Source organism: Pelodiscus sinensis, chromosome 4 (assembly GCF_052426305.1).
Source record: "Pelodiscus sinensis isolate ZL-2025 chromosome 4, ASM5242630v1, whole genome shotgun sequence".
Classification (NCBI taxonomy): domain Eukaryota; kingdom Metazoa; phylum Chordata; order Testudines; family Trionychidae; genus Pelodiscus; species Pelodiscus sinensis.
In genome coordinates this window covers 679,098-698,632 of record NC_143055.1, presented here as the reverse complement: position 1 = coordinate 698,632, position 19,535 = coordinate 679,098, and the positions used below count along the sequence as shown (strand labels likewise).

Here is a 19,535-nt window from a genome sequence, read left to right as displayed (position 1 = left end):
TAATATGACAGTTCTAGGGGCACTGAGAGGGTCGTATCAGGGCAAATTGTTTAGAAACAGGGGGTCTGTCTACACTACCCTCCTAATTCGAAATAGGAGGGTAATGTAGTCATACCGCAGTTGCAAATGAAGCCTGGGATTTGAATTTCCCGGGCTTCATTTGCATAAAGCCGGCCGGCGCCATTTTTAAATGCCGGCAGTTCGAACCCCGTGCCGCGCAGCTACATGCGGCACGGAGTAGCTAGTTCAGATTAGGCTTCCTAATCCGAACTAGCTGTACTCCTCGTGGAATGAGGCCGGCTTTATGCAAATGAAGCCCGGGAAATTCAAATCCCGGCTTCATTTGCAATTGCGGTGTGACTACATTACCCTCCTATTTCGAATTAGGAGGGTAGTGTAGACATACCCAGGGTTACTTCCAGCCCAAGACTGGGGGTCCTTCATTATAAGGCACCAAACCAGTCACAAAGAGCACTTCTCCAACTGATATCCCCGTGGGTGCTCGTGCATCCTCGTGCTGGTGACCGGAGACTCTTCCAGCAGTGCCTTGCTGTGCTGTGCACATACCTTGGTGCCTCCTCGTGCCGCTGGTGTTCGTTAGGCGCATGCATGCAGCATGGCTCCCTCAGTTCCTTCTCTACCATCCACTGCGGCAGACGGAGCTTCTTTTCTTGCCTCTGTTTTGACCAACAAAACAAACTCCATGAAGTGTTTGTTGTCCTCAGTTTTCCTCATCATTCCATCCTCCCAACACTATATCCCCCCCAATTTTTTTCTCCATTGTTCACCTGTGCCTCGTTTTCGCCTCATGCCTGGATCCCCAGGCTTCAAACACCGTGAGTCCTGCTGAGACCTATGCCTGTGTCCAGTGGGCTTGCCTCGTGTATAAAGTGTCTGGGAGAAGCCTGTCAGACACAAGAGCATCGGAGACAGGCCCAGCACTTCGGGAACAGCACCATCTAAGGCAGCAGTACCACCTGAGAGGGCCCACTGTCAGCCCAGACACAAACAATCGGCACCTACTGTACCGGCTGAACCCGCCATACTTCCGAGCACAGACCAGCACTCCCGGATGTGGCAGCCAACAGACCTCATACCGACATGCTTGCTCTGAAACAACTGTCACCGACAGTGGTTGCCAGTGGCACCAAGCCCTACACCACCACGAGTTTGCCCAGGGTGCTGTTTGCCTCCAGCTAGCTGACCCTTATTGGCACCGCCCTCTCCGTGCTCATTGGTGTACTCCGTGCACGCACACTGATCAGTGATTCCATCAATCTCCCGCAGCAAAGCCAGCACCGGCCCACACAGCCGCTTCTCATCAGAGCCCTCTCCAGCTCAGCTGTACTCACCCGGGAGTCTGGTCCCACCACATGCGCTTACCTACCCCCACCTCCATACCCACTGCCCTCCTATCCAATGGCACCTCTGGGACTCGGGTCGTCTCGTAAGGGCCAACACATGGCTCCCTCAGCAACATCCAGAGGACCACCCGTCTCCCCAACTCACACCATCCGCCACAACACCGAACTCTCCGGAGCCCATCCATACTGATGTCGATGATTCTCTGTCCGAAGGGGTCCCCCTGCTCAATTCTTCCTCCGTGCTGGACAAGGCTGTTGTTTCTACTCCTCTGCCTCCATCCAACAATTCTGAACAGTTTCAAGAACTTTTTAAAAGAGTTGCTCTTGCACAGGAATGGGATCTGCAGGAGGTCCAGGAGAAACATCGCCTGTTGCACACCTTACAGCCCTCCACATCCTCCAGGATCGCTCTCCCCATGGATGAGGCTATTATGGATCCTGCTGATAACATAGTGTCCATTACCCCCCACCAATAAGAGGGCTGACCACAAATATTTTACTACATGGACTTACTCTTTAAACACCCTCCCCCAAACTCCCTAGTAGTCAACTCAGTCAGACACAAGACGAGACAGCCTAACATGAGGTTTACACCACAAGATAAGGATCATAAACAAATAGACATCATGGGGCACAAGGTCTACTCTTCAGCCACCTTGATCTTCAGAGCAGCGAGCACAAGAGGCCAATCCTGCTCAATGTCATGCAGGAAGCGCATACCATCTCCCACGCGGCATTACAGTCTCACATGGATGTAGCTGACACTGCTGCCCGCATCACAGCCTCAGCTATTGTGATGTGCAGAATATCATGGCTCCAAGCACCTGGAGTACTGAGGGATCTTCAATAGAAAGTCGAGGACCTCCTCTTCAACAAGACCAACCTGTTTGCTGCGAAAACAGATGAAGTGCTTTATTCTATGAGGGACTCCCACATGATCCTCCAGACTATGGGCATTACATGCCCCCTTTTTAGAGAGCCAAATATAGCACCTACCAAAGGCTCAGAGAACAATAATATATGGAGACATACCATCTCATAGAGCTGGAAGGGACCTTGAGAGGTCAGCAAGTGCAGTCCCCTACCCTTATAGCAGGACCAAGCACCCTCCCTGACAGATTTGCCCCAGATAGTCCCCTGAAGATTGAGCTCACAACCCTGGGTTTAGTAGGCCAATGCTCAAACCACTGAGCTATCCCTCCCCCCAACCATACTGACCACAATCCAGGTAGAACTTCCACCAGGTAGAACTTCTACAGACTGCAGTGGCATAGACCTCAGCATCAACAACCATCCTCAACAGCCCAACCTTCTATATCAAAACAGCAGATTTGAAGGTCTGGTTGAGAGCTAGAGAGACCTCTCCACTGTTGTTACACTTCCAACCAGACAGTTCAGCCACAGCCTCCGGCTTAGGGCAAATGCTTATTGGATAGTCAGTCAACTAGTCGATTTTTTCCCACCCCCCTTGCTGCCTCTGTCTGATAGAGCGGCGTTTCTCAAAATGTGGTCTGCGGCCCAGTACCGGTCCTTAGGAAAAAAATACCGGGCCTCAAAAATGTTTGCGAGAGCCTGCCTCGCATCCCACAACCCCCAACATGAATGTCGCGCTGAACTCCCAGTGTCAACGGAGGTAGCGCGGGCTTCCTGTGGGGCCGTGCAGCAGTTCTGCAGCTGCGTGCCAGGTCCCGGAAGTGCACGGGCTGCTCTCCCTCTTGCCCCAACAGCCAGCGCAGTCCCTAAAATACCGGTCCATTGCGCGCTGGAGACTTTGTTCCCCTGCTGCCTTCCTGCGCGGGGGGGAGTGGATGGGGATCCGGGACTGCGCCAGCTCCAGCTGCTCGGGTTGCGTGTGCTGCCGTGGGGACCGGAGGAGCAAGGTGCGCGCTGCCCCAGTGGCTGAGACTTGTGTGGTCTGGACTCCCCCCTTTCCCTGCACAGGAAGGCATCAGGTGTGTGTCGGACCAGCGTGTCAGGTACCGCACCGCTGTTTGGGAGACGGGGGAGCAGCCCGCACACTTCCTCGGCCTAGGCAGCTACAGGATCCCCAGGTATGGGTCCCTGTCCCCTCCCCCCACAAGCACCCTGTCCTTTGCCCCAGCACCCACAAGCCCCCTCCCCCAGAACTCTGTCCCAACACCCACAAGCACAGTTGGGGCCACATTAGCGAGGTTTGAGGGGTTGTGTTTTTGTATCTCACTTGTGTGGCCCCGACTGACTTCTGTGGGCTAAAGTTGGCACTAGGGGCTTTGGGAGGACCAGAAACAATTTATTTGCATATTCATCATTTTCTTAATAAATATGTAAATAAATGTTACTGGTCCTCCAGAAGCTCGTGCATGGATTTACTGGTCCCTAGTATAAAAAAGTTTGGGAATCCCTGAGCTAGAGGCAGCAAAGGGGGGGGGGGGAAGGGGAAGAAAGGGTACTTCAAAGCAGCAGCTTTTCAAAAGGGCAGTGCCGCACAGCTGAGCCTGGGATCAGCTGTACTGAGTGTGTGGAGCCTGGAGTCAGCTGGGGACTCCTCAGCTGATCCTGGGCTCCAGTGCGGCATTTCCGCGGAACCAGGATGAGCTGGGGAGTCCCCAGCTGACCCCAGCTCCATGTGGCATTTCAAAGTGGCAATGCAGCATGGAACCTAGGGTCAGTGGGGGGACTCTGAGTCCCCCCACTGACCCCGGGCTCCAGTCTGTGCTGCCACTTTGAAATGCACAAGAGCCCCCACTGGGGACTCCTGTACATTTTAGAGCTGGCACGCTGCATGCAGCCAGGAGTCAGCGGGACTTCCCACTGGCCTTAGGCTGCACGCAGAGTTCCGCATTCCCCCTTTGAAATGTACAAGAGCCCCAGCAGGAAATTCCATTGACTACTCGGCTAGTCAGTTAACCATTACTTTTTACACAAACGGGCACAAATAACAACAGACCGATGGGCGTTGGAGCTCATCGAAGTCAGTTATTCCATCCCCTTCATTGCTCTTCCTCCTACCCACCCTCCTTCCCCATCCCTCTTCTGGGACCCTCCACCTTCTACAAATAGGTGCAATAGAGCCAGTGCCAATGGCTTTCCAAGGGAGAGGGTTTTACTCAATGTACTTTCTAACACAGAAAAAGAATCATAGAATAATAGGATTGGAAGGGACCTCGAGAGGTCATCGAGTCCAGCCCCCTGCCCTCAAGGCAGGACCAAGCTCCGTCTACACCATCCCTGACAGATGTCTATCTAACCTGTTCTTAAATATCTCCAGAGAGGGAGATTCCACCACCTCCCTTGGCAATTTATTCCAATATTTGACCACCCTGACAGTTAGGAATTTTTTCCTAATGTCCAATCTAAACCTCCCCTGCTGCACTTTAAGCCCATTACTCCTTGTCCTGTCCTCAGAAACCAAGAGGAACAAATTTTCTCCTTCCTCCTTGTGACACCCTTTTAGATATTTGAAAACTGCTATCATGGCCCCCCTTGATCTTTTTTTTCCAAACTAAACAAGCCCAGTTCATGAAGCCTGGCTTCATAGGTCATGTTCTCTAGACCTTTAATCATTCTTGTCGCTCTTCTCTGTACCCTTTCCAATTTCTCCACATCTTTCTTGAAATGTGGCACCCAGAACTGGACACAGTACTCCAGCTGAGGCCTAACTAGTGCAGAGTAGAGCGGCAGAATGACTTCACGAGTTTTGCTTACAACACACCTGTTGATACAACCTAGAATCATATTTGCTTTTTTTGCAACAGCATCACACTGTTGACTCATATTCAACTTGTGGTCCACTATGACCCCTAGATCCCTTTCCGCCATGCTCCTTCCTAGACAGTCGCTTCCCATCTTGTATGTATGGAACTGATTGTTCCTTCCTAAGTGGAGCACTTTGCATTTCTCTTTATTAAACCTCATCCTGTTTACCTCTGACCATTTCTCTAACTTGCTAAGGTCATTTTGAATTATGTCCCTATCCTCCAAAGAAGTCGCAACCCCATCCAGTTTGGTATCATCTGCAAACTTAATAAGCGTACTCTCTATCCCAATATCTACATCATTGATGAAGATATTGAACAGTACGGGTCCCAAAACAGACCCTTGAGGAACTCCACTTGTTATCCCTTTCCAGCAGGATTTAGCACCGTTAACAACAACTCTCTGACTACGGTTATCCAGCCAATTATGCACCCACCTTATCGTGGCCCTATCTAAGTAATATTTGCCTAGTTTATCGATAAGAATATCATGCGAGACCGTATCAAATGCCTTACTAAAGTCTAGGTATATGACATCCACCGCTTCTCCCTTATCCACAAGGCTCATTATCTTATCAAAGAAAGCTATCAGATTAGTTTGGCATGACTTGTTCTTCACAAACCCATGCTGGCTATTCCCTATCACTTTATTACCTTCCAAGTGTTTGCATAGGATTTCCTTAATTACCTGCTCCATTATCTTCCCTGGGACAGACGTTAAACTGACCGGTCTGTAGTTTCCTGGGTTGTTCTTATTCCCCTTTTTATAGATGGGCACAATATTTGCCCTTTTCCAGTCTTCTGGAATCTCCCCTGTCTGCCATGATTTTTCAAAGATCATAGCTAAAGGCTCAGATACCTCCTCTATCAGCTCCTTGAGTATCCTGGGATGCATTTCATCAGGACCTGGTGACTTGCTGACATCTAACTTTCCTAAGTGATTTTTAACTTGTTCTTTGTGTATCCTATCTTCTAAACTTACCCTCTCTCTGCTTGTATTCACTACGTTAGGCACACCTCCAGACTTCTCGGTGAAGACCGAAACAAAGAAGTCATTGAGCATCTCCGCCATTTCCAAGTTCCCTGTTACTGCTTCTCCCTCCTCACTAAGCAGTGGGCCTACCCTGTCCTTGGTCTTCCTCTTGCTTTTAATGTATTTATAAAAGGTCTTCTTGTTTCCCTTTATGCCTGTAGCTAGTTTGATCTCATTTTGTGCCTTTGCCTTTCTAATCTTGCCCCTGCATTCCCGTGTTGCTTGCCTATATTTATCCTTTGTTAGTTGTCCTAGTTTCCATTTTTTATATGACTCCTTTTTTATTTTGAGATCATGCAAGATCTCCTTGTTAAGCCAAGCTGGTCTTTTGCCATATTTTCTATCTTTCCTACACAGCGGAATTGTTTGCTTTTGGGCCCTTAACAACGTCCCTTTGAAATACTTCCAACTCTCCTCAGTTGTTTTTCCCTTCAGTCTTGCTTCCCATGGGACCTTACCTACAAGTTCTCTGAGCTTATCAAAATCTGCCTTCCTGAAATCCATTACCTCAATTGTGCTGGTCTCCCTTCTACCTTTCCTTAAGATCATGAACTCTATTATTTCGTGATCACTGTCCCCTATACTGTCTTCCACTTTCAAGTTCTCAACTAGTTCCTCCCTATTTGTTAAAACCAAATCCAGAACAGCTTCTCCTCTGGTAGCTTTTTCAACCTTCTGAAACAGAAAGTTGTCTCCAATGCAGTCCAGATGTCACATGCATTTTTATGTCTACAGACAAAGGGGAGCTCAGTCTCACTGTCTAGGCACTGAGGCCATCCAGCTATGGAACTGGTATCCCTATCTTTGGTCCTTACCTACTTGGCATTCAGAACATTGCTACAGACAAGCTCAGCTGATATTACACCCTATAGCACATTAGAGTAATGGACAGCACCATCCTACAAACATTTTCTAATGCTGGGGCTGTTCCTAACACAATCTATTTGCAACAGCAGAGAAAAAATCTGGGAACCCGCTCTCGAGAGGATGCCTTCCTTCGTGCTCCCATGAACCGACTCTCTCCTGTAGGCTTTCCCACATGTGCCCTTGTTAAACAAGGTAGTACAAAAGATCAAACATTATCCTAATAGCACCATTCTTGACATGCACTTCACCCAAACCTCCCATCTTCCTGCTCTCTTTACCCAATCTCCTATCACAACTTACAAGGAATACTTGGAAGAGCTGTGATTTTATCAATGTGGATAGTCTCGCCATGCGTGATTCTCATTCACGTCCGTCCATGAATCCTCCATAAAGGATCCATCCAGCGTCCTGGAGGCCTTCCTCTTGTTCTTTTCATGTCTCATGGATACCAATGGAATATACACACTGTCTGTCCATCAGCAGTGTCTGAGTCTGGCTACATGTCCAGCCCAGCTCCTTTTCTGGTCATACATATGTAACCCTTCTGCCAAGCTGAGTAAATAGCAGCAGCAAGGGCCGGGTTCAGTATCTACGGGTCTCCTCCCAACAACCGGCTAGAGCCCCCACCCAGTGACCTGGGAAATCTTACATATACCTCTGGGTGCCTCAAAGAGGCAATTCTTCCCCTCTGGCAAGCACAGAGCCTCAGTATAGCAGCAAACCTGGCCGCCAGGTCGCCCCGGCAGCAGTCCGCTTGCTGGTTGGCCCTTGCAAGCTGCTCTGCTAGTAGTTCAGCACCAGGCTCCCCTCAGCAGCAGTGATTTCAGCTCCACCGCAGTATAGCGCCAGGCACCCCACAGCACACAGTGATTTCAGCACTTCAGCTTAGAATAAAGGAGCCTCAGTACTAGTGCTCCACAACTCACAACTAGACTCCTAATGGAATCCAAATTAATTCTGATATTCCACAGTGGAGAGAGGAGGGGGAGGTTAGGGTATTCACGAAACAAGTCTGGCCTCCTACCTGTGTCAGAGTGCTCTCTGCACAGCCTGTCTCCACCTCCGCTGTCTTTGAATGTAATGTCCCTCTCTCTGACGTGTAAGGTGGCCACACATGTCAAAACTCACATTCACACAACACTATGCCCTGCTACAAGGCCAATGGGCAGAGCTGTCTTGTTGGCAGCTTTTTTGCCTGACCTGAAGCCCCTACCATCCTAAGAGACACTGCTTTACAGGCACCTGGTGGGGGCACCCACAGGGACATCTCTTGGAGGAGAAGAGGCGGTTACTCACCTTGTGCAGTAACTGACATTCTTTGAGATGACCGTCCATGTGGGTGCTCCAGTAGCCACCCCCCTTCCCTCTGCTTTGGAACTGACCCTCACTTCGTTGCGGAGACGGAACCGAGGAGCCAGACTGTGCACACGTGAGTTCAGCAATGAATGGCTCAGGTGAGCACTGCTGTCAGAATCTCAGATCCAAGTTCCAGGGACGCACCTTGACTGGAGTGGAGCACCTCAGGGACACTCATCTCAAAGGACGTCAGTGACCTCCTCATCCCAGCCTGCACTGCTGTCACGGCCCAGCCGTCCTCGAGCAGGACCCCCTCTCCAGTGCGGCAGCCCCTTCTCAGGGAGTCCCCTCCAGTGCAGCGATCCTCTCTCAGGAGGGCCCCTCTCGCCTGAGGAATCCACCCTCCATCTCCAGGACGGCGCCTATTCACGAAACAAGTCTGGCCTCCTACCTGTGTCAGAGTGCTCTCTGCACAGCCTGTCTCCACCTCCGCTGTCTTTGAATGTAACGTCCCTCTCTTGCCTCGGCCATGAGTCCCTCTGGCCCCCCTGTTCTCTAGACCAGAGCGACTCCCAGCCAGCACCCAACAGGAAGGTTATTGAGCTTTGAACAGCAACGGATCCCTCAGGCCAGTCGGCCTGGGCCCTCAGCCCCACGTCAGTCTCCCCCACAGCCAGCTGAGTCCTGCCTGCCCTGCCCTCAGTCCCCCAAAACAGCCCCAGTCTCCCAGCAGAGCCTCCAATACCCCAGCCACAGCCCCTCCCCTGTCCATTGTCTCTCTCCAGGTAAGAGGGTCGCCCGGGCCCCTCTTCTCCGCCTCCCTCCCCGTCCAATGTTCTCCCCTCACTGGAACCAGCTGGGTTGGTCACCAGGGTCTCCCCTCTGCAGCCCCTTGTCTGTCGTCTGGACGGACCCGGGCGTGTCCTCTGAACAGGTCCGGGGTCACCAGAGCACCAGACGCCGGGGCTCCAGTTCTGGGCTGTTCTCTGAAACAAGCCCCCTCTCCCCTTGTCACATTAAACTAGTAACATGTGAGCACTGAGTACCCCCTCTGCATGCAGCCCCCCTCACAACGCCACACTCCCTCCCAAATGTTCTCTCCCACTCCACATGGAGGAGCCTTTCTGCCTGCAAGAACACAAGTGCCAGCACGCTCCATGCAGGTCCAAGCAGGGGACATCCTTTCAGCAACTAGCACTCCCAGCACATATTGCTGAATGCTGATCCATTTTTGTAAACTCCAGTGCATGTCAGAGGCCTCCCAGCTCGTGATTAGCATCCTGGGGGGGAACTTTGTCTGAGGACGGGCGCTGACAAGACAAAAATGAAATTGGCTTGTTTACACTTTGTGAAGCTTAGAGAGTAGAAACCAGAATCAGTTTCTCATCCGTCAGCTGGAGCTTTGATATTCAGTAGGAAATATTGAGGTAGGGAACTACTCCCCTCACTGCGTTCTCGCCAAAAGAGAGCGAGTATGGCAAACCCCTTCTTGGCAGCCAGCCCAGAGGAGAGGAAAATGGGTACAGCTCCCTCTACTAGATAGCCAAGGGAAACTCAATTCTGCCTTCTAGAGACACCATGACTTGAAGACTGTATCCTGCATCTGACAAAGTCTAGTTTCCACCCAGCCCTTGGGATGGAAACCGCGTTAGTGGTAGATGATCTCCTGCACTAAGTGAACAAAGAGCAACATCAATTCTTATCTCATTTGATTCTATTAACCATAGCACCTGCTGTACTGCCTGAGAGAGGTCGCTGCAGTCCAGGGGAACATCTGAAAATGATTTGAGTTGTTCCTGGTCTCATGCACCCAAAGAGTAATGATGTGGAAACTGCATTTCTACCCCCACAACTGTCGTCTGTGGAGTCCCACAATGTTCGTTCTGCAATTCTGTTCAATATCTACGTGCTGCCAGTGGGAGAACTGGTAAAACAAGGACACGAGTTCCAGCAATGTGCAGATGACGCACAGCTCTCTAGCTCTTTTGCCACTTACCATTTGCATAAGAATTAAAGTTAATTAAAATTAAAGAATTTAAGGTTCTACTAGACTATTTGGTTTTTTAAAAAGCTTTTCCTGTTACTCCCCTGAAATAATTCTTTCAGAGGGTCACAAGCATGTGGCCAAGGGGGATCCAGTGATTGTAGCTTCCTTAGATGCTAGAAAGCCTTTGACAAGGCCCTTCACAAAATGCTCGTAAGCAGTGTAAGCGGTCGTAGGATAAGAGGGAAGGTCCTCTCAAAGTGCCACATGCTCCTGGCAGGGCAGGAGGAGGCTTCCCATGCTCCCCAGCCTCCAGGCCCTGATTGGTCTGGGCATGGAGGAGTGTGCCAAGCCTCTTCCAGGGCATGGGTGCCTAGTGGGAAGGGGAGGCAAAGTGGCTCCCCGCCCCCAGACCAATCATGGTCTGGGGTTGGAGCCCCTCCCCTTCCTGTTTAGGCCCCGCCCCTTCCGGGGCAGACTGCCCACCCCTGCGCTACAGGTTTCTGTGTGTTTCAGTTTCTGATGTCTGACTTGTGTCCATTTAACCTTTGCTGTACAGACTGTCCAGTTTGGCCAGCATACATGGCAGAGGAGCATTGGTGGCACTTTATGGCATATATCACATTAGAGGGTGTGTGTGTGTGTGTGTGTTGGTGGCACTTTACGGCATATATCACATTAGAGGGTGTGTGTGTGTGTGTGTGTGTGTTGGTGGCACTTTATGGCATATATCACCTTAGAGGGTGTGTGTGTGTGTGTGTGTGTGTGTGTTGGTGGCACTTTACGGCATATATCACCTTAGAGAGGGTGTGTGTGTGTGTGTGTGTGTGTGTGTGTGTGTGTGTGTGTTGGTAGTACTTTACGGCATATATCACATTGGGGGGGTGTGAGTGTGTATGTGTGTGTGTGTTGGTGGTACTTTACGGCATATATCACCTTAGAGGGTGTGTGTGTGTGTGTGTGTGTGTGTGTTGGTGGCACTTTATGGCATATATCACATTAGAGGGGTGTGTGTGTGTGTGTGTGTTGGTGGCACTTTACGGCATATATCACATTGGGGGGGTATGAGTGTGTGTGTGTGTTGGTGGCACTTTACGGCATATATCACATTGGGGGGTGTGAGTGTGTGTGTGTGTGTTGGTGGTACTTTTCGGCATATATCACCTTAGAGGGTGTGTGTGCGAGTGTGTGTGTGTGTGTGTGTGTTGGTGGCACTTTACGGCATATATCACATTAGAGGGGGTGTCTGTGTGTGAGACATAGTGGGGGGCTGCCCCAGGCCCACTCTGGTTTGGTAGTCACTGGTTGCCGTATTGTGCTGTGTGACCCCTGCTGCCCTATGCTGCTCTGCAGAGACTGTGTGTGTCTGTGTGCACTGCCCAGCAGGTTGGCTGGTCCCTGAGGGCAGGCACATAGGCCATGGCCTACCACCCTAGCCACTTCGCACCTGGCCAGGGGAAGGAGTTTGAACAAAGGAAGGGGTGTGGCTACCTGGGGGGAGTGAGTGACCCGTGGCTGAGAGAGGGGGGCGGTCTCGGCTGGGAAAACTTGAAGAGAACAGACTAAGTCGAGTCCTGGGGGGCTCAGGGGCCTGTGTAACCCCCCCAAGAGGTCTGAGGCTGCCTGCCCTGACTCCTATGTCCACATTGAGCCCGTGCTGTGCTGTATCTCTGAGAAGCAATAAACCCTCCCTATTCTGACTGACGGAGTCACATCTTGCTGTGGAGGGGGGTGCAGGGTCGGGGGACTCCCTGACGCGCCGTCACAATGAGCCCCTGGTTTGGTGGTTATGTGGTTACGTCCTGTGATGGTATTGCTTGTATAGATGTGTGGGCAGAGTTGGCAACAGGGTTTGTTGCAGGGGTAGGTTCCTGGGTGAGTGTGTCTGAGCTGTGAGGTTTGCTGCTGGAGATAATTTGCTTCAGATTAGGGAGTTGTCTGTAGGCGAGGATTGACCTGTCCCCCAAGACCTGTGAGAGAGATTGTTTTCTAGGATAGGCTGTAGGTGATGACCAATGGTGTTCTGTCATTTTCCTTGTTGGGTCTGTCCTGAAGCAGATTCCTGGGTACTCGTCTGGCTCTGTCACTCTGTTTCTTAGCTTCCCCAGGTGGGGATTTAAGATTTAAGAATGCCTGATAGACATCCTGTAGGTGTTTGTCTTTGTGGGACTGGAGCAGATCCGGATGTATTTTAGGGCCTGGCTGTAAACTACGGATCATGTGATGTGTCCTGGATGGAAGCTGCACCAATATGGGAAGCTTTACTGCATGTACTAGTTATTCAGTGGCTACATTTTGCTGGCAAATACGGCTGTGCCTTAGGATAAAAATGGAAGAAATTGTGCATTTGAAAAATTCAGAGGCTCATAAGGAAGCCAGTAAAAGACTAATTCATGAATTAGAAAAGTAATAGGTGGAATGTTATGTTCTTGTGTTTTCGTGGATACGGCACCCAACATGGAGTCAGGAGATTCTGTCAATCACTCGCTTTCTGACAGACAAATCTTTGCTTTAGTTTCTCAATCTGTAAAGTGAGGACAATGTTACTTGTATAGCATTTTGACATGTCTAGACTGGCATGTAGGTAAGAATAACAGCTCAGTAGGTTTCCAGTATTAGGTTATGGAAATATGGCCATCATTTACTTGCACTGTGGTATCAAGGAAATGGATCTGTCATGTGGACTGGTCCAGGCTAAGGATGATGGTGAGGTGGAAATCGTTGAAATCCCTGAGAAATCTTCAGGGGTCTCCTTCCCGCGGGCCCATGTGATGAAGATCATCAATGTAGCTAAAGCAAAGGATAGATGCTAGGGGATGTGAGCTGACGAATCATTGTTGAATGTCAGCCACAACAACGCTGGCATATTGTGGGGCCATGCCAGTGCCCATAGCTGTGCCACTGACATGAAGGTATAAATTGTCCCAAATTGGAAGTAGTTGTGGGTGAGGACAAAGTCACAGAGCTCAAGCATCAGGTACACTACTCAACTACTACAACTCCAGATAGTTGGGAAGGAGGTGGGCAACCCTCAGGCTGTGTCCAGACTCCATGCCTCCGTCGACGGAGGCATGTAGATTAGCCAGCTCGGAAGAGGGAAATGAAGCCGCGATTAAAATAATCGCGGCTTCATTTAAATTTAAATGGCTGCCCCGATCTGCCGATCAGCTGTTTGTCGGCAGATCGGGAGAGTCTGGACGCGATGCCCCGACAAAGAAGCCTTTCTTCATCGACACAGGTAAGCCTCGTGAAACCAGGTTTACCTGTGTCGATGAAGAAAGGCTTCTTTGTCGGGGCATCGCGTCCAGACTCTCCCGATCTGCCGACAAACAGCTGATCGGCAGATCGGGGCAGCCATTTAAATTTAAATGAAGCCGCGATTATTTTAATCGCGGCTTCATTTCCCTCTTCCGAGCTGGCTAATCTACATGCCTCCGTCGACGGAGGCATGGAGTCTGGACACAGCCTCAGTGGAGAAAGAACAAGTTAAGAACTATTTAGAAAAGCTGGGCATGCACAAATCCATGGGTCCTGATTTGATGCATCCAAGGGTACTGAGGGAGTTGGCAAATGTTATTTCAGAGCTTTGGCCATTATCTTTCATAACTCGTGGAGATCGGGAGAGATCCCGGATGATTGGAAAAGGGCAAATGTGGTGCCCATCTTTAAAAAAGGGAACAGAACAATCTAAGGAACTACAGACCAGTCAGCTTACTTCAGTCACCGGAAAAATCATGGAGGGGAACCTCAAGGAATCCATTGTGAAGCACTTGGAAGAGGGGAAAGTGATCAGGAATAGTCAACATGGATTCACCAAGGGCAAGTCGTGCCTGACCAATCTGATTAGTTTCTATGATGAGGTAACTGGCTCTGTGGACATGGGAAAGTCAGTGGATGTGATAGACCTTGACTTTAGCAAGGCTTTTGATACGGTCTCCCACAATATTCTTGCCAGCAAGTTAAGGAAGTATAGATTGGATAAATGGAGGATAAGGTGGGTAGAAAACTGGCTAGATTGTTGGGTCCAACGGGTAGTGATCAATGGCTCAATGTCTGGTTCGCAGTTGGTTTCAAGCGGAATGCCCTAAGAAATGGTTCTAGGGCCAGTTTTGTTCCACATCTTTATTAATGACCTGCATGAGGGGATGGGTTGCACCCTCAGCAAGTTTGCCGATGACACTAAGCTAGGGGAAGAGGTAGATACACTGGAGGGCGGGGGAGGGTCCAGAGTGACCTGGACAGATTAGAGGATTGGGCCAAAAGAAATGTGATGAGGTTCAACAAGGGCCCTTGGGCTGGAAGAATCCCAAGCACTGTTACAGGCTGGGGGCCGACTGGCTAGGCAGCAGTTCAGCAGAAAAGGACCTGAGGGTTACAGAGGATGAGAAGCTGGATAGGAGTCCACAGATCACCCTTGTAGCAAAGAAGAAATGAGTAATCCTTTGGCATCTTAGGGTACGTCTACACTGCAACACTATTTCGGGATAGTGGCGTATCCCAGAATGGCTATCCCGCGTCTTCACAGCAAGCCCGTTACTTCAGGCTCGCTATTCTGATGTCCCTGTAAACCTCTTTTTATGAGGAGTTAGGGACGTTTCGGAATAGCACTTTATTTCAAAATTTGGTGCTTTGCAGACAAGGCCAAATGACGAAATAAGCTATTTTGCAATAGTATCAAAATAAGATACCCAATGAGCTTTCATGGGCAAAACCCACTTCTTCAGGTAAGATGATCTATAATAAAACAGAAAATACCATATCACCTCTATATAAATCCATGGTATGCCCATATCTTGAATACTGTTTGCAGAAATGGTCACTTCATCTGAAAAAAAGATATATTGGAAGTGGGAAAGGTTCAGAAAAGGGCTACAAAAATTATTAAAGGTATGGAATGGCTTCCATATAAGGAGAGATTGAGACTGGGACTTTTCAGCTTGGAAAAGGCATGGCGAAGGGGGGAATGGTAGAGGTCTATCAAATCATGGCTGGTGTGGAGAAAGAGAATAAGGAAAAGTTATTTACTTGTTCCTATAACATAAGAACTAGGAGTCCAAATGAAATTAATAGGTAGCAGGATTAAAACAAACAAAGAGAAGTCACTCAGCGCACAGTCAACCTGTGGAACTCCCTGCAACAGGATGTTGTGAAGGCGTATCCCATTACTTTAACAGGGTTCAGAAAAGAGCTAGATCCGTGGTGTCCAACACACTAGCCACTAGCCACATGTGGCTATTTGGCCAGTTGAGTGTGGCTAGTTTGCTACAGTAGTAGCCTCTATAGTGGCCTAATACTGTTGTATTTGAGCCCTTCACAATCTTTAATGTACTTTCCTCAGCACCCCTCTTTGAGGTAGGAAATTCCTATTATCCTCATTTTAGAGCCAATGAATGAGAGACTCAGGGTATGTCTACACTACCACCCTAGTTTGAACTAGGAGGGTAATGTAGGCAACCGGAGTTGCAAATGAAGCCCGGGATTTGAATTTCCCAGGCTTCATTTGCATAAAGCCGGGCGCCGCCATTTTTAAATGTCCGCTAGTGCAGACTCCGTGCCACGCGGCTACACGTGGCACGGACTAGGTAGTTCGGACTAGGCTTCCTAATCCGAACTACCGTTACTCCTCGTGGGTATGTCTACACTACCCCGCTAGTTCGAACTAGGGTGGTAGTGTAGACATACCCTAAGTGACTTGCCCGAAGGTCTTATAGGAAGCTTTTGGCAGAGCAGAGAAATTAATTTGGATTAACTGCTGGATCCTCCTCCTTTCCTCTTCACATATGGTGCCATAAGGAACTCCCTTTGAGTGCCCCCCCCCACTAGGCACCCATGCTCTGGAAGAGGCTTGGAATACCCCCCCCCCTTCCCACTCCCAGGCCAATCAGGGCCTGGGGGTGGGGAAGCACGGGAAGCCTCTTTCCATGCTGCCAGGAGCACGTGGCCCTCTGAAGTGCTGTGGGCTTCTCGCAGGGCTGAGGCAGGGCGAAGGAAGCTTCACGCAGCTCCTCTGTCCCCAGGCCCTGATTGGCCTGGGAGCGGGGGAGTGTGCAGAGCCTTCTCCGCTCTCCTCCCTGCCCTGTGATTGAAGCGCTGCACGTTGCTCGCAGGCTGGGGCAGAGCGGAGAAGGCTTCAGGAGCTCCCCAGGCCCTAACTGGCAGCAGGGCCTCCGTGGGCCAGATCAACCGGCTCATGGAGGCCCTTTTGCCCACCCCGAGCTAGTCTTACTGAATGATTACCAGCTGTATGTGCCTGCGTGGGGAGAAAGAGAAAGATTTCTCTGTCAGGGATGGTGTAGACGGAGCTTGGTCCTGCCTTGAGGGCGGGGGGCTGGACTCGATGACCTCTTGAGGTCCCTTCCAGTCCTATGATTCTATGATTTAGTACAATCCAAGCTGCAAGTTGAAGCTAAACATCCTGGAAATGTGACCCTTGAAACAATTCCCCAAGGGTTGTGACGGAGTCTCCATAACACGATTTTTAAATCAAGACTTGGGTGTTTCTGATTTGCTCTAGGATCTGCTCTGGCCTGTGCTCAGAAGGTCAGACTAGATGAACACAGTGGTCCCTTCTGGGACTGGAATCTAGGAATCTGCAGAATAGCAGGCCTAACAGAGACAGTTCCAGGAACAGATGTTCCAGAGCCACAATCAACGCTTCAGTAGGAGGGAAGGGCAGTGGCTGCTGCTCTCTGAAGTAAAAGAGAACGTATTTGGCCCCGAATGAGGACACAGGCACTCACTATGAGGCCGTCTCAGCTGCCAATCTGGGCCAGTTGATCTCCAAGCCGTGCCAGCAGGTCAGAATCTTGGACGGGGGAGAACTTTACTAGTGACCTTGGGAGGCTGCAGACGTGTGCACCAGCACTGGCTGTGTAGGCTGGCGGCGGTTACACCCCACAGAGAAGGCTGGATGGAAGCTGAAACACTGGCTGCAGCTCAGGTCTGGAGAACACACATGGGATGGCTGAGGGAACCATGGGGGAAAAAATCTGAAGCGACTCAGACTGCAAAATAGATCTAAAAATGATGCTAGACTCATTGAAGGATCCACTGTCCTCTAACAAATCGTGAGGAAACGGGGCAGACACAAACATTCTGTCTCACGGTGGAAAGCGACTTTCTGGCTGCTGTGTAGGTTTGTTGGGGGACATCTGAAAAGGGCATTGGCCACTGTTGGCCGACAGGACACTAGGCTAGATGGACATTTGGTCTGATCCAGGCTGGCCGCTCTTCTGACATTCACCCCGGCTCAGGAGAGAAGTCCCAGCCTCTCCATTATGGAATATATGAAAACTTTGTTCCATCTGGGAATATGGTGGCACCAAGTCGGTACTGTGGAAGCCCCAAAGCCTGGAGTCTCTGTTGGGGCTAGTGCACCTGTACAAATCCAAGGAAGAATCCAAATTTCTGTATGAAATCTCTTCCTCTGTTTCAGAGTAAAGACTTGATGGGGTATTCCTGTCCACAGTGATCAGGGCTGTCCTTAGCTGGGCCTGGGTGCCCCAGGTGCAGTGCTGGGGGCAACCCCACAGCCTCTTCTCCGCCCCTTCCCCTGAGTGTCACGAGTCTGGGGGTTGCCAGGGGGCCTGGCACAGGGGGGCAGCAGCAGCAGTCCCCCCATGCTCAGCATGTCAGCGAGAGTGACCCAGGAGCCTGCTCCACTCCGATGCCCTCTCCCAGCCAGCAGTAGGACCGGGCGCTCCACACCTCGGACTGGCACCGGGGCGCTCCACTTGCCACTGTGGCGGTGGAGTGCAGTGGGCTGGGAGTTGGGCAAGAGAGCAGAGCTGGTGGCTCTAGCTCCTGCTGCCATGGTGAGTGGGGGGGGGCCTGACCCATACCAAGCCTCCCAGTAATCCACAGGACAGCCCTGAACTGCCCCATGTCTGAAGTATCACCGTCAATTCGGCTGATTCCCATTCGTGCTGATGTAAGAACAGTAAGCGGTCTTGGCCAGATGTCTCCCTCGGGAGTGAGCGTTCTGGGAGTCACCTGGTGGGTTGTTCACATGAAGCCTGCTGAATCAGGGATGTGTTTCTTATGCTTCAGCCTCAGGCTCATGTTTGGAGTCAGGATGAAATTCAAGGGACCTTTAAATGGGTCCACATGGTGCTGTGGCTTGATGCTGGCTCTTTGCACAGTATGAATGTTACTCGGCACAATAAGATTGCTAGTAGCTGTGCCATCTCGCGCGTGTCACCAAAGTGCAGCCCTCAGCTGCTTCGCTCTCTCTGCTTCCAGGGAGCCGCTCTGAAGTACCTGCCTTCGATCCTGGAAGACGTGTTTGGGATCTTTGACTCCTCTGTGCTGGGGTAAGGACACTTTTCTCTTCTTTCACCCAGAGTACCAGGCTAGGTCGCTCAGGCTCTGAGGTGAGGCCTGTGTGTCTGTAGACGGCATTCTATAGGCCACTCCGCTTCAACTTCCAGTCGTCCTGCAGTGACGTCTGGGGCAGTGAGAGTCCAGAGGGGACCACGTCCCGATGTAATTAGAACAGCATACATCATTCTGAAACGGGGCAAAGGAAATAAGGTGGCAGTGGAGGCAGACAATTCTCCCAGAAAGGGCCCGCCTTGTGCACTTTCTGCTGGGTGGGGAATGGAAACCTGTATCCATTCTGTGGGACACAGTAACACTAGGACACAAAATCTTTCGAAAGGACAGGCCATGTCGTGGGCTGGGGGAGTGGCACTATACGTGAAAGAATCAAATGAAGTGAAAATCTTAGATGAACCAAATGTATTCCATGGAGCCTCTATGGACAGTAATTCCATGCTCCGATAAGAAGAATATCGCTGTAGGGATAGACTGTTCCGCACCCGGCTAGGATGGTGCTAGTGACTGTGAAATGTTCAGGGAGACTAGAGGGGCAATGAAAATAAACAGCTCAGTAATAATGGGGAATTTCAGCTGTCCCCATATTGATTGGGTCCATGTCACCTCAGGATGGGATGCAGAGAGACAGTTTCTTGACACCTTAACTGACTGCTTCTTGGAGCAGCTGGATCAGGAACCCACAAGGGGAGAGGCAATTCTCCAACTGTATTACCACGTGGTAATAATGATCATAATGTAATTCAATGTAACATCCCTGTGATGGGGAAGACACCACAGCAGCTCCACTCTGTGGCGTTTTGTTTCAGGAAGGGGCACTAACTAACCTCATTTTAGTACAAACAGAAATTAAAGGGTACAGCGCCAAAAGTAAGATCCCTGCAAGCTGAATGGAAACTTTTCAAAGACACCATGATAGAGAC

The 19,535-nt window shown here is 50.4% G+C and overlaps 1 protein-coding gene across 6 annotated transcripts in view; it reads left to right on the top strand.

The window, feature by feature from the left end:
• Positions 1–19,535, top strand: part of LOC102455798 (dedicator of cytokinesis protein 2-like) — a 427,487-nt gene that overhangs the window by 168,266 nt on the left and 239,686 nt on the right. For all 6 annotated transcript variants that reach the window (XM_089777669.1, XM_089777670.1, XM_089777667.1 and 3 more), the window contains exon 24: positions 18,520–18,590. In XM_089777669.1, the coding sequence (XP_089633795.1) occupies positions 18,520–18,590 (71 nt within the window). The remainder of the gene's footprint in view (positions 1–18,519; positions 18,591–19,535) is intronic.